This window comes from Falco cherrug, chromosome 7, assembly GCF_023634085.1.
Source record: "Falco cherrug isolate bFalChe1 chromosome 7, bFalChe1.pri, whole genome shotgun sequence".
NCBI lineage: Eukaryota > Metazoa > Chordata > Aves > Falconiformes > Falconidae > Falco > Falco cherrug.
Window position 1 is genome coordinate 3568664 of NC_073703.1, and position 26101 is coordinate 3594764.

Below are 26101 nucleotides of genomic sequence, written 5' to 3' on the forward strand. Positions count from 1 at the left end.
TGATTTGACATTGTTTGGCCAGGCATATTTAGGGAACAAAACGTTGTCAGTCAAGAAGTAGCTTCAGATGCCTGTGTGTTGGGAAGAGGGAACCCTCAAACACCAAAACACAAAAGCAAAATGACTACAATTAAGACAAACACTAGTTAGCACCAGGGATTACAGGCCTTCAAAGATGCATCACTGAAAACTGGATTGCCATAGAAAACTCTTAAATATTAATGTCTACCACTGAGGCAAAACCAGCAAGCAGTGGCTCCACGCAGCTGCACAAACTGCACTGGGTTTTACTCGGGCTTTTCTGGGGTGCATTTGGCACCTGCTGCAGATATGCTGCTGGTAGCACTGCAAAAACCAGTGACGGGTCAAGGCGGCCACGACATGCCCTGTTATCTGGGGGTCTGGTCCCTTGCACTGGTAACTCCTGTGACTGTGCAGGCACAGCCCCCTGCTTAGGAGGCTTTGGGAAGCCTTGGGGCAAGGGGGAGTCCCATGGGAATGCACCCCAACACTGGCAGTGAGCAGTCCTGGGACTCCGACAGCGGTGTCAGGACAGGGAACATCAGGGAGGGTTCCTGCAGGAGATGCCTGCCCAGGTCCCAGGAAGCCACCACAGGACCAAGGGAACCTCCGGGTCACCATTGGTCCCCACCATGCTGAGAAGAAGCACTGTTGTCTTTTGGACTGGGCTGAAATGATTTCAGATCCTCTGACCCAGACGCAACAGAGAGCTGGGAAATGATGGGTAAGGAAACAGGATTTTTTTCCCCCCTCTCTTTTTCTCCTCTATCGCTGCTGTCCATAGACCTGCGCTCTCAATAGACACATCTCACTTGGAGCAGCCCCAGGGCAGTGCACAGGCTCCTCTCGGCCACGCTTAAAAATTAAGAGGTTTTCAATGACTGCCACGTGCCCTCCCGGCAGGAGCTGTAGCTGTGCCTGGAGCATGCTGCGGGCTGCAGCAGCCGCCTCTCCCACATCACAGGAGCGCTGAGGCTCCCAGACCAGCCCCGGGCAGAAGCAGAGTCCAGACCCACTCACTGTGCTCCCCCCTGCCAGGCTGCCAGCCAGGCATATGGCAGAGCACACCTTCAATAAGAAAGACTGACTTGCGCATCAGAAATAATGGACTGAAGTGACAGCTTAGTTCATCACCAGCTTCAATGCAGCACTTTCAGCTGAGGAAATGCTAAACCAGGGCAACTCTTCGATAGGCACAGTGTCCCTGAGCTGCTGGGCTGGGGCTGGCTCCCACGCAGAGGGGTCTCCCCGCTCCCAAGCAGTCCCCCACCGGGATGCTGCTCAAAGCTGACCTCTTACACAACCCTCGTGGCCTGAACTGAAACAGATTATTCCCAGAACCAAAGCACCAGCAGAAGGAGTGTTCTTGGCATCATTGTGCCAGCTCTGCCTCTGTGCCCCTCTCCCTGAGTGGCTCCCACACTGCTGCAGGCAGCCGCTGCCCACCAGCTTTGGGCTTTGCACCCAGTGTGCAGGAGACCCTGGGCACTGACCCACCACAGGTAACAGCAGAGAAACAGCCTCTCCTTGCACCAGCTCGGACAAGAAACAGACCCTGTGTTCTCCATCTGCCCACCATTTGCTTCAAGTGAAGATGCTCCAAGAAAATCGCCGATACACCTCCTCCACACAGTGACTGCACCGAGGGGGTTTCCAGAGCACTGTGCCGAGCTCTTGGTGAGCACAGACTTCAGTAGCTCTCCACCGACTGTGCCCACAGGGATGATGCATAATAATCCATTATGCACAGGGTTTTATTTCTGCATGTGTTTAAAGAGGCAATTCACAAAAAAGCAGGGGAACAAAGAGCCAACACAAGTGGAGTGTCAGTTAATGATCCCTCAACATCATTCAAGAAAAATGCTGCTCTCCAGCACTGAAGAGCCACCACTCCACAGCCCACTGCAAATCCAGCCCTCAGAGGTCGTGCATCAGCGTGACAATGACACCAGGAGGCAAATCTGGGAGAAAGCTGGAGAAGCAGGGAGGGATCAAGACCAGAAAACATGAGTTGGTGGGCACAGGTGACGCAGCAGGGGGTGACGGTCCAGAGACCCTGTGAGAGGCAGCAGCATCATGTGCCCTGCGATGGCTGTGGTTTAGCAAGGTAGGAAGGACAAGGAAGAGGAGGCTACCTCCGGGTGAGAAAGCCACATGAGTGTCAGTGGGTGCCCTGGAAGGGAGAAGCGGGGAGCAAAGGGCTCACATCAGCCCCATCCTACCACAGCCAGCAGCAAGGGAGCAGCTCTGCACCCAGCTCCTTGCTCAACAGCGTCTGCTCCCCATAACAGACGTGGTAAAAGGTGCCTTGGGGAGCTGGAATTGTTCGTTACGGTGGCTTGTATTGATCAGCAGGAAGTGCAACACAAGATTGTTATTAATAGCTACACCCGCGAGCATGTTCACAGCGCTTCTCATTCACAAGCCTCAAGCGCTCTAATGGCAAGCAGCGATTTGACATACGTTTGTGCAGAGCTTGCGTTCCGCACAGGCTTTAGAAGGCATACGGACAGTTAACCCTGAAGAAGTGGCAAGACTCACTCACAAAACTTCTGCAGGGAAATCCAGCTCGCTGGGACTGTGGCACATGGGACCCACCTGCGGGGCTCTGCCCCTGTGGGAGGCTGTGCCACCCTCCACCCGCACCGGCCGCAGCTGCCTGGGGTCTTGGCAGGGCTCCGTGCAGATCCGTGCTGGGAGCTGCACTGGCGGGTCAGACCAGGTCCTGCCGCAGGGGCTGTCAGCTCTGTGCACTCCCACATCATGTTTCACCACACAACCATTTGGACTCTCAGCACAAAGCTGTCGCACGGCCTAATCTCAGTGTTAAAATGTGATTCTCTGCTAGAATCAGTCCTGCAAACCCAGTGTCAGGAGACCTCCCTCTTTGCCTTTGCAATAGCATCACATCCTCTCACTTTGCAAACACGAGATGCTTTCACCACTCACATGGGGATCTGAGAGCCATGCGAGCTCCTCCAGCTCGCACATCCCAACCAACGCCAAGGACACGTCAGCAGAGCAGGGACACTGAGGTTGCCGCTGCCAGAGCTTGTGTGCCCCACCCCGTTCCCCCTCCCCAGGGCTGCAGCTCGAGACTCAGCCCTGGCTCACCTGAAAGAGGTGTGAAGGGACAGGGGGTTCCCCAGGGTGCTCAGGGGACCACGATGCCCTTCCCGTGGGCAACGCAATAACCATGTCAGGGCACCCAGCAGCAGGGCCGGGGGGAGAACTGCTGGGAAAGAGCCCCTCATCACTGCCTGAACTGAATTTTATTGCAGCCATTTGCTTCATACTCTGGTTTTCAGCCACAGCAGCAAGGACAAGTCTGATACCACCAAGCTGCAAGACACCCCATCACCCAGCCTGAGCAGGCAGGGCTCTCACCCTTTGCTTGTCGGGGTCCACAAACCGAATGCCGAAGTAGTCTTTCTCCAGCAGGTTCAGGTGGTGGCAGAGAAGGTCGAACAGGTACTGGCCCTTGGCATCTCTCTGCAAGACAAAGAAACTAATTTACAGAGTGGCAGAAGGAGGGTGGTGAGGCAGAGGAGCTGGGATATGCTGGGTGAGTGAAGGGTCTGAAACTTGTAAAGTGGCAATGAGGATGGTGCAAAGCCCACCAATTTCTTGGTGCTTCACCAGCAGTATTTTCAGCTCAGAAACCACCTCCCATCCCACCTGAGGGGCAGCCCAAGAGCAGCAGGACCCCCACAGCGCACCAATCCCCATTTCCATCCAGAGACCTGTGGCTCATGCCCAGGTGGGATGCTGAGGCTGCCCAGGGCTCAGCAGGAGACCGCGGCATCAGCCAAAAACCATGGCCACTCGGACAACAAATGTGCATCCAGGCGGCTCTAAGGCAGTGCTGCGGAGGCAAAGCTGCCTGGATGGAGCATGCAGTGAGAATGCAAGCGGGGCAGAATGGCAACCACCCCAAACATGTCCTGAATGTCACAAAACACCCAGGGTGTTTTAAAAGCATAAAGAAAGCCGTGACCAAGGTCAGAGCCTGTCTGGGAATCGCCTTGCAGTTCAAGCTGTAGTGAAGCGTTAGGCAGGGAAGCTGTGAATTCTGGGGTCTGTTTGCCTGGCCTGTGTTTTCAAGCAGACAGATCAGCAAGGTTGCAGCTTTGCTGCTGTTGTGATCCCTCTTGGACTCCCTCCCCATAAGCATGACACGGGCCACCATCAGCTCATTACCCTTCCTCTCTTAAACAGTCTCTCCCTGGTCCGCCACTACAGCATGAGTCCAGTGCTGACCTGCCTATTTTCAGCATATTTCTTCTGTGCCCTTTTCTGCTATTGAGCTTCTAGGAAAAAACCTTCCCCCTTCCTTGTTCCTGGGGCTCTTCATCGCTGTGGCAGAGGGACTCTACAGTTTTACACTTTCTCCAGGCCCAGCCTGTGCTGCCAGACCCCCACAGCTTTACAAGGTCCTATGTGCCAGTACAACTGACAGACAGCACTAGACTGAATGTTAATGGGGAATTTAGAAGTATCATCGTTATAAAATTTGATAAATCTCAAAATTTTTAAAACTTTCCTTTCCAGCGCTGCAAAGACTGAAGCACACACTTAATTCTGGTGCTCTGAGCTGTTCCACAGTGGTGCTGGCCCCAGATGCCGTGGTCCTTCCTGCATTCAGTGTAAAAATGCAACACCCGAGAGAGCTGGAGGTGTCAGGACTCTGGTGACACCCACTCACAGCCCGTGGGGGTCACTGCTGAGGAAGGGCTGTGCATCCCTTATGTCAAAAAGATCACCACTGCTTTAACCAGAAATGGTTTTCTTACCCACTAAAAGTTTGGCATGGCATCAATAAGCCAAGAAGAATATGGAGTTACACCAAGGCTCTTCTGGTTTAATGTTTCCTTTGCTCCCCAGAATTGTACCCCAATGGCCACAGAGCCCCCGTCACAACAGACAATTTATCACAGCAATGGTATTTGCCCAGTCCAAGTGTACAGCTGTGCAATGCTGCATACTGAACTCCTTATAAGACAGCCATTTAACTACTCCAAATCTGATCACTGTAAGTAACATTTCGCTCACGGATAAGAACCCAAAACCACCCAGACAATTCATGAACCTCCCATAGCACCCATCCAGGGCAGTGGCTCTGCACCAAGCAGAGCTGTACCTCTGCGGTGGTCTGACACCGAGGCTCAGTGCTTGCTGAGAGTGGGGTCCTCAGTCTGTGTGAGGTCTGGGATCAAACCCAGTAATTTATGTATTTCCGAAAAGCTTAAGCCAGGTGACATAGCCCTGGGAAACCCCCTCACCTGGGGCCAGAGAGGGAGAAGAGATAAAATTCTTCAGACCCTGTCTCTACCCCTTTATGGCAGAGCAAACAGCACGCAAGTACCCAGGCTGACAGGGAGGCACCGGAGGATCCGGCCCCTCAGCCTACCAGCCATCCCTGCTGCCTGCCCTCTGCCAGGTGCTGGCATTTGCAGGACCCTGGAACGACTGTGCTGCAGGTGATGGACACCTCCTTTACCTTGCAGTTGATGGGGGACCTGCTATACAGCACCATGTCTCAGCAGATCAAAGGCTGCTCCTGACAGCTGTAGATGCCTCCTTCAGATAACACAGGTTTCTGTTTCCCGACAAAATACATCTAACTCAAGAATTATCCGATCAAATATTCAGTCAGCAAACACAGGCCCTGCAATCAGGGACACACACACACACACCCCCACACCCCCGGTCTGGCATTAACCCCTTCCTGGGGCTTAGTACTGCATAGTAAGTGTGTCTGCATTTTAAATAAACAGTGCTTCATTCAGAGTTACGAAGTTCAGGCTGCAATTATTCAGCTGCTGAAGTGACTTGCGCTCGGTGCCAGATTTGGCAAACACCAGGGCAGCAACAAGGCGACGCGACGCTGTGACACCCAGACAGTGCTGCCACCAGAGCAGCAGAGCAGGGGCCATCCTGGTCCCAAGCTGCAAGCTGTGCCTTCGCAGGCAGCCGTGCAGGGAGAGCCTGTCCTGCTCGCTCTGCTGCTGCAGCGCTGGCGCTCGGCCAGTGGCGATGGGCTGATGGAGCGTCTTGGGCATACCCACGTAGAAGTCAGCAGGAGAACTGGCTGTGCGGCACAGAGGGAAGGGCTGGGGGGGATGTGGGGTGGGCAGTGCCCGCTCCAGCTCCAGATGAAACAGGAGGAAGGGGAAGGACAGACAGCCCCTGTGCCAGGGGGAGCAGCAGAGGGGAGACCCCAGTGCTGCCCAGTGAAGCTTGGCCAAGGGGCAAGGGATGCTCACTGGGCCCTGCTGCTCCCAGAAGATGATAGCCTCAACGCAATCACTGACATGAAACCTCCTCTGAAAATGCTGCTGGTGACTGCACCCCAACCTTCTCCCCAGGGCTACCGAAGTCATACCCCAGCCCTGCCCTTGCTCTATCTGCATCTCCCAGAGCTCTGCTCTTCGCTCATGGCATTGGCAGGGCAAACTCACCAAAATACCCAGAGGCAACAGAGAGGATGTGTCTGCTGCCTCTGAGGTTCATCCCTGCAGCCTTGGGCATCCCACCCCTCCAGGGCTGTTCCAAACTACCCCCAAGGCATGTGCTGATGTGCAAAGCCTGACAGCCCCGGGAGCAAGTCCGCGCTCTGCCTTCCTTCACTTCTCACTCACAGAATGGGGTGTGACTCACTCGGACACCAGCAATGCTTAAGTCAAGTCTTAAAAAGCCTCCTGTGGAAAATGTTTGATGGGATCTCCTTGGGATGTAGCCAAGGGCAGCTTTTTTATGCAACAAACAACTGACGCAATGTAAAACACACGAGAGCGGCAATCTGAGTGCTCGGGTGTGTTCAGATGTCTCTCCCCCTGCCCAGGGGCATGGACATGTTCATCATTCTCAGAAGCATCACATCTCTGCAGATTAAAAGAAATAAACCAAAAACCAGAACTCTGTTAGCCCTGTAGCCATGTCCCTGCAGGCTGCGCACACACGCAAAGGAAAACTGACTCCAGAAGAGCTTTGTTTGAGCAGATGAGATGACTGAGATGAAGCTGCAGCAGTTGGGTGCTCCCCATGAGAGCACCCTGATGCGGCTGAACGGGCTCTGCTCAGCATCAGCCACAGCAGCGGCTGCAGGACATGAAGCTCCCCAGTTCCATGGTTCCTAAAACCTCTCTGGGCCAATGAACAGCTCTGCAGCTTTGCTCTCAGATGCTGGGGGTAACAGCGAGGTTCCACTTTCCTGCAAGTGAACTCCCTGAAGAGATCACAGAGGATCCTCCAAGGAGCATCACAGAGACAGCTGCGTATGACAGCACATCTCATAGCTGCTGCAGCAGCAGCAGGTGCCATCGAAAGCCAGCGCTTGAGGGCAGCCACAGCCACATCTGTCAGCTCATTGCTTTGTCCTGAAGGCACCTGTGATGCCTGTGGGGCTGCAGCCCAGGACCAGCCCCAGCCCAGCCCCATCATGGACCAGCATCCTGCTCCAGCACCACAGCTCCTCAGGGGGACGCCAGGCACCAACCACCCCGAAGGAATGCAGCTGTGGACTCCAGGTGTTGTTCACAGGGCCACAAGGTTGTAAGGCACCCAAGACGATCAGCATCCTCCTGCTGGCCTGAGTGCCGGCATGGCACAGCGAGCCACCCTCGTGCTCACCTGGAGGAGCCCAGCCTTGCAGCCTAGCAGCAAAAGGCTCGCCGAATCTCGTCTGGCTCATGTTGAAGTAAAACAGCACTAGGTTTTTGGACTCTGCTGTTAAAATACAGCAGAGCAGCCAAAATCCTGCTTATAGAGCTGGGGACGGCTGCTGGCTGGGCACCGCAGTGAATCCCAGCCTGGCTCAGCTCAGCTGACTCACGTTCTTCCCCAATTTATTACCAAGTTTCTAAGCAATTCTTCTTGTTGCAGAAATGGAGACTTAAGGCAGCTGTTCTGGGCAGAAATGAAGTGAAATAGCAGGAGAGCATTGAGAATGGTGCCATGAGAGTTTGCACAGAGGCAGCTGAAAGTGTTTTGCAGCCGCAGCACGGCTGGGGAGATGGGCTGGAGCTGTGAGGCAGCCGTCCTGCCAAACCCATTCCAGTCCTTGGGAGATGCTGAGACAGTAAACAAACAACTCCCTGCAGGCAGCAAGCCCTGCCAGCCGACGGGAACAACGCTCTGACAGAGTGGAGCTAAAGTTTCAGGAATTGTCTCTGCCTGTTCTCCTCTCCTGCATCCCCTTGCTCCTCCTCCCCAGGCCAGACAACAAAGCCCATCACTCACCCTTCCTATGTTGTCCAAATGCACTCAGCATTTGGAAAAAAAAAAATGAAAGATTCCCATTCCCATACTCAAGATATCAAAATTGTATTTCAGCTGCAACCAGATGCAGCCTGCCCTGCATGCTGGACCCTCACCAAGCCACGTCGATGGTGCTGGTCAGCCGCCCCAGCTGCACAGGACAGCTGCCTTTGTTGCAGCCCTGCAGGCTCTGCGCCAGCCCTGCAGGCTCTGCGCCAGCCCTGCAGGCTCTGCGCCAGCCCTGCATTGTGGCCATGCAGGATGGGCACCCATGCAGCAGCTCCTGTGCAGCCCAGGGGCACGGCCACCCCTAGGGCTGCCCCATGCTTGGGAAGCATCCTCAGATGGTATCCAGCAGGGACCACCCCGCACAGGAACAAGATGCCAGTCCACGATGGGGAGAGCAGACACATCGGGAGCAGGAAGGGTGGTAGGGACCCCAGGGCCACCTGTACCAGCCATGTCCCCTTTTGCACAGCTCAAGGACCAGAAACTTGGCGTTTAAGTGCAGCTGCTCAGCTCCAGCCTGAGCCAAAGGCGACTCCTTGGGCTGGCAGAGCAAGCATCCCCCAGGACCCCAACCCTGGCAGGGTTGAACACTCACCCCACCCCACCCCCCTCCCTAGCTCCCTTATGCAGAGACATTAATTTAATGAAGCCGGGAACGGGCAGGTCCCCGTCAGCTGGGAACGCGGCCATGGATGGTCCTGGGCTGGGTCCCCACAGCTGTAGTGCCCACCTGTTCCCACCCCAAGCCAGGTTCCTTCAGGCACCCCTCACCCACCACCCTGCTGCAGCTGCACCCGGGGGTGCGGAGCAAAGCACCAGCCAAGCTGGCCAGCATGCAATGGTCACCAGCACTGCTGGCCGCTGCTTGGGAAACGAGGTCGCTCATTTATGAGCCTGAATACAGATTTAGGTGCTGAACTTGGAAAACCGTGGCCTAGATTGTGCTTTATTAATAGGCTAATTGAGCCTCTGCGTGTATCATCCATCACTGTCAAATACAATCACTGCCCGGTACAGGCTGTGCGCCCAGCTCAGGTACAAGGGCACAGAATGGAAAGGAATACTGAAACCTGCCAGAATCCAAATCCCTTTTGGATTGTTCTTTCACTAAATAATAGCAATTTTTTTCAATGTTATGGAAACAAGTTATTGTTCTTTCATTAAATAATAGTAATTTTTTTCAACGAGAACTGAAGCAGCAGCATGGAGCTTGAGAAGAGAGAAAGTGCAGCAGCATCTTGAGAGCAGCAGAACGAACACCCGAGCCTGGCTTGCCTATTAGGCACGAAATAACCTTCCCAGATCAGCTGTAACACGCATTAGGAAGGCTGGACTTCCTCCTGCATTATATAGAAAATAGTTACAACAACCAATTTTCTTTCCTTCCCATAGAAAAGATTACTTTGCAGGCTGAACTAAAGGGACATCTGACACAGCCACAGAGTTTAAAACAACTCACCACATAACAGGAACTGGAGTTGCATAAAGACATACTTGTAAATTATTCCCAATTAGACCTGAAGGCTTGGAACAGACACAGCTGCGGAGACACGTGCGCTCTCCCTTTCCCCTCTGCTGCCAGCAGTGGGTCGCACATCTGTCTGCTCCGCCCAGGAGCCAGCCGGGCACGCTGCCCATTGCGCTGCAGCAACGTGGGCTGCTAATTGAACTTTTACGCTTAGGAAAGTCTATTACGGACAACCATTATGGAAAACACCGGAAGAAGCTGCAAAAGCATGAACCTTTCTAGCCAGATGAGAACAGCAGAGGGGATGATTTTGCAACCCCCAGCATCACACCCCTCCTCACCTCCCAGAGCCAGTTTTGCTGGGATTTGCTCCCGGCTCTTCTCCCTTTCCCTACCCATGCCCTGAATTAGCACTAACGTCTTCACAATGCTTTCCTCTGCAGTTTTAACACAGAGCAATCTCCACAAAGGACAGATCAGACATCCCCCCCAAGTCCAAGAGAATATGATGGAAGTATAAAAAAAACCCGCAAATGGCATTACAGGGGGAAATGCCTTCTCTTTGATCTAACTTGAATTAAACATATTCTAAATTAATCATTGTAAGTATGTCTTTCAGGAAATTATCTGCACTGTCTTTACAAATCACAACTTAAAAAAAGCTCTCTATTGCATAATATCAGCTTAAATATTCTATGTTTTGATCTTTATAGGTTCTTATAAAATAAGACTTTATCTGTCTTAAGGTTTGCAAATTTTTGAGGTCAGCCTTTCAGGGTACAGCAGTCTAATGGAGAGACTACTGCCGGCTGCACCGTTAGCAATCCCTGCTTGCACACACCAGGAACGCCACATGCCAAGCTCACTTGCACCATACAAAGGTAACTGCCTCCGAATACTAACACCTGCTAATGACTTTTCTCTGTCTTAAACTTCTGCGACATATAAAAACTTAAGGAATCATTGTTAAGCATAGTATATTCAGACATGTGGATGCCGTAGGGTGGCATATTTCTGTAATTAATTTCAATTGTGTGATTGAGCAGGACAATAAGGAGCATTCCCAGTGGAGGCTGGTTTGCAGAGGCAGCGCAGTGGCTGTGCCAGGAGCCAGCACGGCCATGCTGATGCTGTGCTGCTGGCTGCTGCTTCCAGTGCAGAGCTGCAGAGGATAACATGGATTGCCAGTCACTTGTGACGCACCACACTGAATTGTTCCGATTCATAATAGTCCCTAATTTTGCCTAGTCTTGTGTTAAATGAGATGAAGATGTGCCATTGCTCGCAGAAGGCTGCATTACGGCACAGGCAGGCAGAAAATCTGCAAACCTTAATTTTTCTGTGATGGTCCCTGCAGCCGCATCATACATTGCCCCGAAACACAAAAGAAACCAGAATGGGTTTGGGTCTGCAGGGCAGTGTGGGGCAATGTCCTCGAGGGTCTGACTCCACTCAGCTCGGCTCCCACATCCTCCCTCACACCCGATCTTGTCCAAGGGTACTGGGATGTCACTCGGACCAGACCTCATGGCACTCCCCATTTCTATGGGATCTCCGGAGCCCCAAGCACACCCCAGTACCCCCACTCACAGCCTTGCTGGACCAACCGAGCTCATTAGGGCAGCAGGTGAACTTTGAGGACAGGCTCTGGGACAAGACCCTTGTGGGGCTGAAAGGGCTCAGAGGTGTACATTGCCTTGAGATACAGCTACACGCACTCTTGGCAGGGACCACAGCAGCCACGCTCAGCTGCCCTGCATCCATCCAACCCCCTTGCGCAGCATGCACAAAGCCCCCCTGGGGACACCCCACGGCCATCCAGCCCCACGCACATGTTGCTGTTCATGAGCTCATCTGTGTCCGTGGGTGCAGGCTCAGCCCTGCTGTGCCAGCCTTGCCTGCTGCTGGCCAGGGAACGGCAGCTGCCTGGCTGTGCTCCCCTCCTGCCGCCCGGGCCAAACTGGGGTGCGCTGTCCTGCGCAGCAGAGGAGCTGGCTGAGGAACAAACCCTGGGAGGGGGATGCTGCCATGGGAGAGAGGAGCAATGCTGGCTCCGGGAATCCATCGCTACCCCATGCCACTCCTCACAAAACACTTCAGAGCTGTCCAGCTCTGCAGCATCTTTATGAGGTACCCGAGAAGCATTAACATGTCAGCAACAGCTTAATACAGAGATTTACTGCTCTCTGCTTGGGAAGGAGATAGGTGCATCAGTGGCCTGAGGAACAAGATCTTCCAGGGAGTTTTATGATCCCTTTTTATGGGGGAGACAGAAAGACAGCACTGTGCTGATGGCAGGGAGATCCTGCCAAGATTTTCCAGTGGCAAACACACCCATCCCACAGCTCAGTGATGGGAACCTCACTGTGCAGACTGCAGGGTCTGCTTCTCAGAGCTCAATGAACTTCAGTTGGGATCCATCTGGCCCTAGACCTGCGGCATGGCAGCAAGGATGCTGCCAGCCCAGAATCGTGGTCCCCCTTCCTGGCACAGTGCAGAGGAGCCCCAGAGTGCTTTGCCATGCCGAGCGTCAGCATCTGTAAAGTTTTCTAATATGAAAAGTGCAGAATGCTGGAATTTGGCACCCATTACTGCAAAAAAAGTTTTGCGTGATGTACTGCAAAACTGAAACAAGGTTTCTGCAGGGAGATAAGCACCTCCAGCACTATCAAACAGAAGAATCCCAGATATTTTTAAACTTAAAGATTAAAGTAACCTTGCATTCTTAGCTTTTTAAGCTTCTCAGCCAAAATTAGGGTCATCCATAACCCCCCAAAAAAGAGATATTTAAAAATAGCAGCTCATCTACAAATGAAAGGTGTGCCTCACGTTAAGCAGGAGCATTCCCGGTCCCACGAGCACAGCAGCTCATGCCCCAGCCATGCTCCAGAGCTGTGAACCTGCTGCAGCAAGGGATGGCTTTGCATTTCAGGATGAGGCCCAGGTCTCTCCTAAAGGCTTACTTGTAGAGAGACTGGTAGCACAGCCGCTCTTTTTAAACCATTTACCATGTGCAATGACAATTTTTTTTTCACTCCTGCTTCTTAATCAGGTATCACGTGGCATCAAGCCCAAAGCCATATAAAAGTGTAATAAGCTAAGCTCCCCCATTAGCCCAATAAGCTCCCAGCACTGCCACGCAAACCTGCCATCCCCACAACCAACGCCAGACCAGTAAAACCAGTTTCCATGATGAGGTGGAGCACAACCAGCTCCTTCACCAGCCTGGCACCTTCCCACAGCCAGCCAGTCCTGCCAATGACCCCATGCACGGGGACGTCACGACACATCTGCTGGAAAACCCTCATCAGCAAACCTTAAAAGCACTTCTTACAAGGGGAAGGCGAGGGTTGGGTACCATGTACTCACTCCACTGTCACCTCACCCAGCGGTCTTGTGGCATAGGACATCTCAGAAACCCCCCAGAGGGCAGGGTCTACCTGTCTCCTTCAGTGAGCAAACCTCTGCTCTGAGATACGAAACAGGCTGGCTCATGCTTCGCTGGGCTCCTCACAAAGGTCCTGCCCCAGCCAGGAGCCCAGAGCCAGCAGAGCAGCCAGTCCCAGGGAGGGGACGATGGCAGGGGCAAGCCCAGTGAAGCAGCTGATCCCCCCAGCCACTGCGTTCACATCACAGCCAAGGCTCTGCAAAGCAGACGAGCATGAGCTGCAGTCATGGGGAGATGCTGGAAGTATACTCGCTCCAGACTGAAAGAAAAAGCAGGAGATTATTTGCATTATTCAAGTAGGCTCGATGCATGCCTTGCATGGCAGAGAAGCTCCTGGGAAGCATTTCTCACAGTCATGGGCTGCAGGGCTGCTGGGAGCAAAACGGAGGGGCTGGAGGCCTTCTGTCTCCTGCCCGGGGAAAAAGGAAAATATGTCAGCAGAAGCTGTGGGGCATCCCACATCGCCCTGTGAGCAGGGGGAGAGAGACAGGTCAGATGGCCAGAGGCACAGACAAGTTCAAAGCTGCTCGGCGTGGGCTGGGAAAAGCTGGGGAGCGGTAGTGACAACTCTGCTGGACCTCAGCCTGATCAACCACCCCAGAGAGTCACCAGAGATCGCTCCAAACTACATAATAGCAGATTCCCTCTTGTGTAATAATTTTGCCTTTCCTTCCATGCAAACTGGTGGGCACCTCTCCTCTGCTGCTCCAGCAGCTCAAGGCAGAAAGGGGGTTCAGAGCCCCAGGCAGCCTGTCTGACTGGGCTTGCACCCCCAGTGCCTGGGCAGGGCTGGATCGGCTCCATGGATGTGGCCAAAAAGGACTGGTGAGGGGCAGGACCAGGGCTGAAGAGGGGCACCAGGGCTTTGCAACCTGCCAGGCTGAGCTCCCCATCAGCCAGCTCCAGTTCAGCCATTTACAGAGCATCACCCTCTCCTGCCAGCACATGGCTGGGACCCCAGTGAGCAGCAGCACCCCAAGCCTGTGGGACAAGGGAGCCCAATCGGCCCCAGGGCTGCTGGAAAATGCCTGTTCACCCAGAGCAGCACCAGCCACCGCCAGCCCCAACCCAACCTTGCCAGATTCCCAGCCCCGTCACAACGTTTGTGCTTCTGGAGCTGCAACAACAAATTCCCCACAGCCGCTCCATGGATTAAGCGCAGGATTTACAGAAAAAATAGCAGCAGTTGAAAGTTGCTCCTTTCTGCACTATTTGGTTTAGAAATCGCATTGTGGGGCTGGCCATTCCTCCCTGCTTCCTGAGCTTAAAGGAAGATTATTTTTTAAAGGAAACTGTCAAAAAAGTCTATTTTACAAAGTGAAGTTTAAGCTTAAGTCTCTGGCAGCAACATCTGAGCTGGGAGAGATCAAAGACCCACCAGCTCCACTGCCAACATGAAGAGATTTTCACTAGCAATTTGACTGCAATATTGTCGCTTAAATGCTTCATTTTCAAAATTCGGCATTGTATTGTACAAGCCTGGGATTTATTATCCCTCGGACAAAGTTAATGTTCACTTTGCAGACAGGGCAAAGTTCTCCTAACTGACAGCTCTCTCAGCCCTCAAAGTAAGCCAGTGTCTCATCTGAGCTAAGGTACAAGGAGGAAACGAGCGAAAATATGCCTGAGTATTCATTTCTAGACAGGGAACAAGCAGCTCAGAAAGCTGTGACTGTGCCTGGAGCAGAGTGCTCATGCCTGCAAGCCTCTAACAGGGTGCATTATCTGCAGCAACCCTTCCCTCCCTACAGCCCCCCAAGGAGGCACAGTGGGGGGGCAGCCTCAGCACCAGCCTGGAAGGTCCCCCCCCACCAATGTGAGCCAGGTGTCCCCCAGGGGAACGGCACACTTCCCAAGAGGGCAGGGCACCATGCAGGTGTTGCACCATCTCCTGCAGGTCCTGAGCCCACCCTCCTGCAGTCCTGCCCTGTCCCCCACTCCCTGACCCTGCTCCCATCACCACAGAAAGAAGCATTTTTAATATTATCACCCACTATTCTGATTTATTATTACTGGCTATTTTGCTACTATTACATCAGCTGATGCACTTGCTCCACATAAGCAGGGCACTGGGATGTGCACGGCACCGGACCTTGCTGCTGCGAGGAGGGGAGTGGGGTCACCCACCCTGCCCACAACACCTTCAACCCAAACACACGGAGAAGCTGGCCAGCAGCGAGAGCTCAGTAAAAGGCTGCCACGCTTGAGTGTGCTGCAGGCTTAAACCCCCCTTTCCAGAAATGATTTCACAGCACCAAGGAGCCCCAGTGCCATACAAAGCCCCAGGAAGGTGCTCTCCGAGCCACTGGTGAAGCCAGGACTTCAGGAGGGCATCAAGGGATTGTTCCCAGGAATAGTCCCTTGGTTTCTGAGAAGACCCAGTGGGCCATGAGCCCTGAACATGAGCAGCCCAGTGCAGAAGGGAGGAGAGGGGTCAGCACGGGCACATTTCCAGCCAAATCTCCAAGCCCCAGGCTGGTACCCAGCTATTGCAGTGATGCCAACCCCACTGCAGCAACTGGGAAATGATGGAGGGAAAAGGGCAAGAGGGGAACAATTTTTCTTGGGGGGACACAGTAGACTGCTTCTAAAGGCAGCCGTAGCATGGGTGGAAAGGAGGATAAAAGGCTATGGAGAACCAGGACATGCAGACCCCAAGGAGCATCAGCCCTCAAGGGCAACAAGGTGCTGGGGATGCACTGCCACCCAGACCTGAGCCATCACACCCTGCCCCAGGCCACCTGGTGTTTCCATACTTGCCAAACAAACAGGTCTCCATGAAACGCATCCCAAAAGCCCTTTCAGCAAAGGCAGCAACAGAAGCAGAGTTACCTGATGAGCAAATGGCAGCTGCGAGCAAGAAGCAAAGTGGGAAGTGCAGAACAGTGTCTCAACAGCCCCAGCTCCCACCTGGCCCCACCGCACACTGCAGCCCACCAGAGATTTGCTGCCACAGCCCACATCACCCTGCCCACCAGAGGAGACTCAGAGTAAGGAAAAGGGGGTTTACATAACACTCAAATGTAATCCTGTTATATTTATAGCATATGCATTTTGGTATTAATTCCCTGTTATCTGTAATCCTTCTTCCTAGCTGACACAGTAATTTCTGTCTTCAAGACTTATCTGGGGAGTTTGCTCCAGAAGTTTATAAAGCTTTTGAGAAGTAAAGTTCCTAATGAAGTGACTCTTTGAGACTTAAACTTCAGATTATCGATTCCTTGGTTTAATCCACAAGCAGGTTTTTAAAACTTTCAACATGTTGGCATATGCAAAAGGTCCTTCACGGCTCTCCGTCACGGAATTTCATCTAGTGATGTTTCTCCTTACATCCCCGTTTAGGGAAGAGTCCACTGCAGGACAGCAATTTAGCATATTTTAAAATCCTTTAATAATCCCTGGGATTTACCCCCCCAGAATGCAACAGCTGCCCAGCAAGTAAATGAACGTGGCTGTAACCCCATCCATTCCTTACTGCTGCATCTGGTGGGGCTTTATCCCCTCACTTGATGAGGAAGTTTTCCTGACAGCTCTGCACTCCCAGGGCCTTCAGAAACACTTGTTCGGTACTTTCCCCTGACCTTACAAAGCCCGGTACTGATGCCTGCACCGCAGCTCTCCAGGCACAATCCCAACAGCCCCGCCATTCTCTCAGCAAGGAGCAGGATCTTGCTAGAAATGCTAGAAACAGAGCAGAGAACAGCAAAGCAACGCTGTCCTCCACATCCCACATCCCTGCACCCTCTGCACCACAGAGGCAGTGGCAGACCCCAGCGGGACAGATGCTGCACAGCTGGCCCCTGTTTTCCCCAGCACTGATCCAGGGAGCTGCAAGAGAACCTGACTGGGGGAAAAGCACCTCACTGCTGAGCCTCGTATCTCCAGGATGGCAGCTCCTTTGCGCCTGCATGCTCTAGCTCCTTGGAAAGGCACGGACAGAGGCACTGGAGCTGCTCTCAGTGCTGCTGGGAAGAAGTCCTGCCCTGGGAGCACCAGGATGTCAGTACCAGCACACACAAGACCCTGAGCAGCAGGGACAGGGCTGCTAGTGACCACCAGCTACTGCCTTTCATACAAACCAAAATAAAACCCAAGCAGTTCCATCAGAAACGACTCCTGTTCAGGCTCCAATCCTGCCACCTCGGTACCAGCAACAAGCCATCTGTTTGCTATTCTTGCAGCAAAATATTCTTCAGTGAGTCACAGTTAAGAACACATACAGCACAAGTTTTTGCCAGAATAGCAGATTTAACACCATTCAAATATTGATAATGGAATAAATACAAGAGAGTTAAAAAAATTAAAGGAAAAAAATCATTAAAAAAATATAACCCTAACAAGTACTGCGGTCACTTGTAGATTCCAGGCGAGTGGCGCAGTGTCAGCAAGGCTGCACATCGTTTAGGGAGGTGTGTGTGAGGAAAGGACCAGCTACAGCAGAGGAGTGGACGTGAACCCCCTGCAGCGGGATCCCCGCATCACTTCCCCCAAGGACCCCACAATGAGGGGCCATATTTCTGCCTGTGCCTATTTCACAGCCAGCTTTAAAGACTTATGTTAAGCAGTGAATTTTTCAGAAGTCAGAGCTGCGCTTCAGAGCTTGAGCAGTCTCATTTCTGACAAGGAAACCACAAGCAGGGAAGCATTCCCTTTGCCAAAGCCCCGAGCTGGTGGTATAAGCAAGGGAAGCAGGAAGTTAATACGAAATAATATCACAGGGGACACAGGTTGTTATCTGACTCCTGGAGCTGTATTTAATTTTTAAATGAAAACTCCATTGTTAGTTTTACTTTTTTAGCACAAGCTGGACAAGATCCATTAAAAGGATGGAAGATTCATCTGGTTCACCCCAAGGCCTCCATCAGGGTGCTGCTCCCAGGACTCGGGACTGCGGGAGCCGGGCACTCCGCTCCAGCACATGTTCAGCCAGAGCCACCGTGCCCCATGTCTGCATGGTGCTTCTGCTAGAAACGCTAAGCGCCCCTCACGATACAGTGGATCCAAGCCGGCTCTGCTGGGTTTAACAGCCAAAGGCAGCACAGGCAGCAAAGTGCAGCGGTGCCTGTCAAAAGCACGGACTCCTCCACAGCATCCCTGGGGAGCCACACAGGACTCAAGTGGGTCTGTGTGTGAAGCCATTACTGGGATCTCACCTTGCTGGGAAGACCAACACACTAACACAGCTCTTCAAGAAGTGCTGGATCAGAACCAAACTGAGCCTCAGCCCCTTAGGTCCTGGTGAGGCAAAGCAGGAGCAATGCCAGACTTTGCTTGCCCAGTCAATCACCAGCTCATCTGAAGAGCAGGGAACAATTCCCTGGGAAATCCTTGGGTTTTATTTGTGCATCTTCCTAAAACCACGTTTAAGTGCATCCCTTCCTCCAGCTGGGCCACAGGCTAGGAGGACACTATTTTATACAGAAACTTCAAGTATGAGGACAGGTTACACAGCTGGACCATGGAGGAGGCAGGACCCTGGGCCGGTGGCAAGGTTCAGCCTTTGTCAAGGATGACGCAGCCACCACGGGTCAGGGAGACCCGCACTATACTCCCCAGCCCCAGGTTGCAGAGGAGCTGGAGGGCTGGAGGAAGCCTTGGTCAGGGCAGCACCCACAGGAACAATCCTTTGTGTCCCCTTCCAGCAGGACAGCAGGCTTGAGGAGGGTAAAAGCTGGATGCTAACATGCCAGTTGGGCTATCTGGCTCATTGTTGGATCAAAATATTGCAAAAATAGCAGTGGAGGAGTTCAGACCATCACACAAAACGATCAGCCCATGGGATGTTCTCACAAAGCTGTTTTGGCTTTCTGCTGGTCCATGGGCTCATCAAAGATTTATTCCAGGGACCCTGGAGCCACAGCCTTGTCCCATGCAAAGCCACCACCTAAATCAGGTGGCACTGGGGCTCTTCCATCCTGTGGCATCACAGAGCCTGGTGACACTGCAGCCACCTTCATCTACGAGGGCTTCATAGCATCGCAGTGTGCAACATGGCAATGGAAAACCTGAACATGAGCTTTTGGGATAAAAGAAATAAATTAAAAAATTCTGCTCTGCAAAGCCTGAGGTACTGATTTTGTGAAAATCTACCACCTTGACTCATTTAAAGGCAAGAAATAGTTTTTTCCATGTTTTCCCTGAACACCCACGGGGTTACCCAGAGCCCCAGCATCACTTTGAATTAGTGATTTCTGTCATCACCAAAAATACCATTTCCTCCATCCATCAGTCAGCACAAGACAGGATGTTCCCACCTGCTAACCACAACGTGGAGCAACAAGATCCTTGCTGGCACCAACACAGGTCCTGCTGCAGAGCCTTTGAGAGGATGCACAAAGCATCCTTCAGCCCTAAACACAGCTCTTGAGCAATCCATACATTAAGTTCCAGTGACTGATTACGTATCACCTTACATTTTGCTACTTATTGCTGCCGTGTAACTTTTATGAATTGAATTTAGAATTTATAAGTCTATAATTTAGAGGCACTGGAAACCTCTCTCCATAAAACCAAATTGGTTTTTCCAGTAACTCAAAACCACTTTTTTTCATTCATGCGAGCTTGGAGTGGCTCCATGTGTGCTCTTGTTTAAATTGGCACTCTTCTTCCATTAGCATGCAAAAGATTCATGGTGCAACTAATCATGGTATATATTATTTAGAGACTAATAAACATGTTCATAGTAATCATCTGGTGATGAATATTGCCTTGTCAGAAAGTCTGCCTTGCTGTGTACAAGAGATACTTTTAATGCAAGTCATGCATTTTTAGTTCCTATGTGCTACACACAGCTTTAGCAACAGCTTCACTCGCAATGGCTGCATGACCCCGCAAACGGCAGAGATGCCCAGTTTTGCTTCTGCAAATGGGACGGCTACACTTCCAAGCTCAAACAAGGAGCAACTGAAGTCTCCATGACCTCCAATCTGCAAAGCAGTATTAGATGCCACATGATTGGTGTCAAGTAATGCTGTATCTAAACTTTTGCATTTGTACCTGGGAGTCACATTGGCTGTAGGGTACCTCTGGTACCTGTGCGAACTGGCAATTGCTCCTTGGACCCCAGTCCCGTATTCCCATGGGACCCCAAACAGTCAGCTCTGGCTCAGCATCTTCCACCTTACACCAAGCTGGGTCGGACCTTGCAAGATCAAGAAACTCCTTGCAGAAGGACAGCCATCATGTAATCAGGATGGCCTGAGCACCCTCTTGTTTACACCCCTATAGCCCTGAAAGAGGCACAGAGGTGGTGTGAAAACCCCTCGGGATGCCAGGCATAAGGCAGGCGGCAGTCAGGGCCCTGCCCTGGAGGGATGGGGATTTGCAAAGCCTGGTGGGGAATTTCCCTTTCAAAGCAGCACCCTCTTTCAGACCCTGCAAGAATGAGCTCTGCACTCTGGTCAATGCTATTGCACAGAGCCGATGGAAAATAAAACAAAAACAAACAAGGAAAAAAAAATATCTGTGTGCGCTACTCACAACCAGAAAACCAGGCACCTTTGGTTTTCTTGGCAATGTTCCTGCTGAGAAGCTCACTTCTCTTCCAGCAACTGAATGCAGCAAAAAGCTCATGGGAGAAAAGAAAGAAAAGTATAAATGGTTCATAAAAAATTTACTTTTCATGAAAGCGAAATGAGGCGCTGGAAGAAACACAGGGATGAGAGTTGCAATAAAGCCTAGTGAAGTCACAGTCCAGCTGAGCTCTTCCTTCACCCTCCCTGGTCCTGGCAGCGGCAGGGCACAGCAGCAGCTCCTTGAGCCTGCAGCAGCCCCCGAACTGGGCACCCCGAGGGGTCCCTGCAGACCTGCATCTATGCCACACCAACTGCTCCAGTGTCATGTCCCAGGGACAGAGCTGCAGGTGAGCCTGAGCATCCCAGTGTGCCCAGGAAGATGGAACACGCTGTTTAATTTGTTCGTGTTCTACAAATGTCAAGTGTCCCCAGACCCTTGCTATTGTGTTGTGTAAACTGCTGGAATAATGTGGTGTGAGGTGTTAGATTAAATCCCTGGGCCAGCAGCTTCTATAAGACCTCCAAGTAAGCAGGTAAAACCCATGCGACATGAGCTCTCCTGTACCCCACTCTTCCACCGAGACTTATGTCAAGGTTTAGTGCTTCCCCAAAAATTATTTCCCAGAAAAGATGTTCATGTGCACAGTCTCCTGGATGGATGGGAGGGGGTACAGATCGCATTCCTATAGACTTAAAAGAAGAACCAATATAAAACAGGAAAAAATGAGGGGAAAATCCTGAATCCAAACACAAGGCAGAAGTTCAAAACCCTGACTCAGAATTGAAACTGAGCAGGTTCAAACGCAATTAATATCTAAATCTCCCTGAACTCCACCTCAAGAATAAAGATTATCAGGCAAGGAAGCAAAGAGCAGCAAGCTTTGTGTTTAAGGCAAAACAGATCTTATTTGTGCTACAGAAATGACCATATGTGAAATCCTTTTGGGAGACTGTAATCAGTCAGATTAACATGATAATGAACTCTGATTTACCCAGCGACAGGGAAGATCTTTGTCCTCAGAGACATCACATTGCTTGCTGAATATTAACAAAGATGACTTTTTTTTATAACCACAGATATCACTTGACTGCAAGATTGTTAATCCTCCCAAAAGGTGATTTCCTAGGGAGAGAAAGGAGAGCCATTCCGAGGCGTAAGCGACCCACACTATTAAGAGGGACAGACAGCAGAAACTTCCCAATAAATCTGATACTGCCTTAAGCAGAAAATGAGCTACAGACACAAGCACTGCTGATGTAAATCTCCACAATGACAATGTTATTTTACCAATAACACTGTGGAATAAACCTTAGATAACATGCTGGGCACTGTGCAAAGAGTACCTGTGATCCCTGGCAAGAGCAGCCTCCCATAGGGCTGGGAAAGCATAAATGGGAAGTAAACGCTGCTGTGAACAATCTTTCCAAAGAGGGGGCCTAGGGAAGGCTGTGCCAGCTTTGGTCTGCTCTGGAACAGCCCATCACCAAGCCGGGATGCTGTGGGCACTGGGTGATCGCCAGACACCGCACTCATGACTAGTCACCATATCCACATTCCTTGAGCAGACATATACAATCACAATCGATGTCCATTGTCCCCATTTCACACTATTTCTCCATATCAGGGGAAGCAGCATCAGAAGTCACTCTCCCACAGTGAGCCATGCTACTGTCTGCTCCCCACTCTGCATCCCCAAGCAGGGGAGGCTTTGCTCAGTAAACTCAACCTGGGGGGATGCGGATGGGCAGAAGCAAACGTGCTCAGCCCGTGCCCTGCTGTCAGCATCCCCATCGCCACCAACAAGGATGGCTTGGCCAAAGGCAGCTGGAGAAGCTCACGCAGGCGCTGCTGGACAGCACTGAGGTATAAAAAAGACAAAGCAGAGTGACGTTCGAAAGGGGAACGTACCCCCAGCATCACCTCTGAGGGACCAAGGACCACATCCCCACAGAGAAGCAGTGCTGCAGCCTGCCCCACGGCACACAGACCAGCTGGCCCCTCCATGGCAGCTGCTAAGGGTGGGCAGTGTTGCACAGTACCACGCACGAACTAAGGCCTCTCCAAGAGAATGGGCACCAGCCCCAGCCCCTTTCCTCTGAAGCCATGGCCAAGAGAAGCAGGCAGGGGCTCCAGCACAGGCAGGCAGTGGCACAGGCAGCGCAGCATCACCTCTGCCAGGCAGGGAGCCAAGTCTTGCCAGCTGTCAGCCCTGGGTCGGGGAGCGTGCAAGCAGAGATGGCAGGCACGTTTGATCACAGCTCTGCTCTTTGACTAAATGCTTTACAAGCTTGTTGAGCAGCTGGGTGTCGACTTCAGAGTGCAGCAAAGAGCCTTTGTTTTATTCATCAGAAGTCTGAGATAAAAACACATTCAGATGAGAACCTGTAACAGTGGCAGAGCCCCATTACTGTTTTTTTAACGGTGCCCATCCCCCCAAGGACCCGCTCTGGTTTGCACAGGACCACTGCCCATCGTTTCCCTTTGCAGAGCCTGGTAAGCCCTTTGCCGTGCTGCCTCAGCAGATGTGGCCAGGCAAACACTGCAGCTCCTGCAGGGAGCAACACCGCAGCGGTGGCAGGTCAGCTCTCATCTCCCCAGATGCTCACAGTACTGCCTGACACCAGCCCAGCGCCGATGGGGAATCGTAAGTGCTGACTCGGCACAGAAGATGCTGTACAGGACTCCTACTGCCGGCAGCTCACAGCATCAGAGACAGAGGGCTGATGATGCTACTTGCTGCAGTCCAAGTCTCGATGAGTATCGTCCCAGCTGTACCCCATATGTGCTGGTGCTGCTTGCTCCACCATGGGTCTAGGGACTGGAGCTCCAGGCTCAGCACTCAGCCTGCCCATGGACAGGGCTTCGGGCTGCACCAAGGACTTGAAACAGAAAACGAACAAGAAAACCCCACTTTGCTTCCCAGGTCACCCACCGCTGTCTTGTTTCTTTCCTGCCCCTTTCCCCCCCCTGCCCCCCAAAGAGATTTTTCTCTTTATCAGGATTTTAGGACAAAAAAGAAACTGACCTGGAATAGCAGAATGAATGCTCCAAGATCATTCACTTGCACATCACACACAAACCCTGCAAATCCACCAATTCCTTTGTCATTTAAAGTTTCAGTAGCTCAGGACCATATCAAGTATTTACACTAGGCTGCAGTTTTCAGAAAAGAAAAGGAAGAAAAACTCCTTTAGCAGACATGGTTTTATTTCGAAAGGCTGGCTGGCATATCATCAGGAACAAGTATGAGAAGTGATGTATTTGTCATCTCAGCAAGGCCTTTATTTTGCCTGTGGGTTTAATGTCTCAAAATACATATTCATTTAAATGTAAATTTCTGGTTTCACCTGGGACCTAACAAAAGCTTTTGCCGAAATGAATGTTGACCTTTCACACTGACTCTCCATCTCTCCTTGCTTTCTTCTGTAAATCAAAGCCTTTGAACATGACCTGGACTTTTGACCTTGCCAGGAAAAAAGCAATACTCCTCCTTGGTGAGCTGCAGCCATTAATTGCCAGCCCCCCTCCACCTGCCCCCAGCCCAGAGCAAGGCAGCATCCTGGTGATGTGTGCCGGGAGAAAGGTGCTCTGAGATAACAGACTTCTGCAGGCAAAAGGCTCCCTGGAAAACACACCTCCACTCCGTGGGAGAGGCTGGTCAAGGCTGGCCCGTGGCTGGTGTCACAGCACCATGGTGCTGCCCTGAACTGCTGCGGGGTCTTACTAGCCCCAGGGCCCAAACCCACAGAGTTGCTGAGCATCAGCAACCTGGCACTATGCAGCGGCTCTTTATTGGGCAGAGAACCCCATGGTCCTCTTCCCAGGGGTGCATGGGGACCCCCAGGCAGCATTGGCTGGGCCACCCTTTAGCTACAGAGAAGCCCCAGGGGGTCTGCAGGGACTGCACAGCCCTGTCCCCCTCTGTCAGCTCCCTGTCCCCATGCCGGGAAGGGCTGGTAGCTCTGCTCCGAGGTCAAGTTATAGGCACGGGGTCTGCAAGACGCCATCCTGCTGAATAGGCCTGTTCCCCACAGACCCCTTGGAGTGGGGAACACCCTGGCCAGCCCTGCCAGCACCCCGCCATAGAGGAACAAGCCCACAGACAGGCTCGGCACAAAGCTCTCACAGTGCCAGTGGGACATTTCCAGCTGCAAGGGAATGGGGCTTCACCCAGCTGTTGCTATTTTCAAGGAAAAGTCCCCAAAAGGCCTCCACCCTTCCAGTCACATGCCAGTGCCATACATGACCTTTTCAGATGAACCCAAGAGGGTAAAAAGCATTCTCTTGGTAACATGATTTGGGAAATGGTTATATGGGTTGACATCTTCCCTTGAAAACACCCACAGGACACAGCACATTGGTATTTTGCAGAAAACATGTTGAGGAACTTCAGGCCCTTTTGAACTCAGAGCAGGTGCCCAGCAGCCACCCGAAGCCAGCCCGCACACCCTGGGATCTCCCCCCACCTCCCCTCCACAGCACCTCACCACAGCCGGGATTGCACGGAGGAGCTGGAGGGCACACACGCATCAAGAGGCCATTGCTGCAGGGAGCTAAACACAGCCTAGCTTGAACCCCAGCTGGGGAAAAATTAATCAGTTCCTATGCAGACTGCAAACACAGATAAGGAGTTTGTTTGATATTTAAAGCTATGGATTTAGGCAGGATCTGCAGTTAGCATCTGCAGGAAGGATGTGCCATCCTTCATGGGAAACTCTTGGGGAAGCAGAAAAAAACCTGTCATTCCATCCATTCCCCAAGTTCTCTGGCAGGATCCAGTTAACCACAGCAGACCATAAGCAGAATTACTTTTCTTTTTTAAACCAGAAACAAGTGATCTTATTTCTCTGTTCTGTCCTGAGCATTGGTGTATTTTACCATTTTACCTCCCTTCCGCCCCACCGCACCCTCTGGCAGGGGACAGTTGCAGACAGCTGGAGGCTGCTCCCACCGCTGCCAGGCAGGAGGATTACTCGTGTGCCTGTACAAAAACATTGTTTTGAGCCTGGGTGGCTATGCAAGCTCTACCGCGTTCAAGATCAGGGGGTGAGAACTGCACAGCCTAATGGCTTGTTCCCCCAGCCCACCAAGCCGTGCACCAGCCTGTAGGGCCGAGTCCATCTCCTGTCTGCTCAGTGCTTCCAAACGCCTGTCCCAGGCTCTTTGCCCACACAGCAATACACCCCTGTAACTGCATGGGGAAAAGTATGGAAATGCCTGGTAAGAAAGCAAGAGCTTCTTTGCAAATCCCCCAACAGCTTGCTAGTGGAGCAGGGGGAAGCAGGGACCCGAGGTTGTGCAAGAGAAAGCACGCAAACCCAGTGTAGATTTCTAAAAGCAAAAGCATCTCCCACATCATATTCTGTAAAATAAATGATCTA

At 52.1% G+C, this 26101-nt stretch overlaps 1 protein-coding gene across 4 annotated transcripts in view; it reads right to left on the reverse strand.

Annotated features, from left to right (window-relative positions):
• Positions 1 to 26101, reverse strand: part of FRMD5 (FERM domain containing 5) — a 112673-nt gene that overhangs the window by 25023 nt on the left and 61549 nt on the right. For all 4 annotated transcript variants that reach the window (XM_055717081.1, XM_055717083.1, XM_055717084.1 and 1 more), the window contains exon 2: positions 3409 to 3513. In XM_055717081.1, the coding sequence (XP_055573056.1) occupies positions 3409 to 3513 (105 nt within the window). The remainder of the gene's footprint in view (positions 1 to 3408; positions 3514 to 26101) is intronic.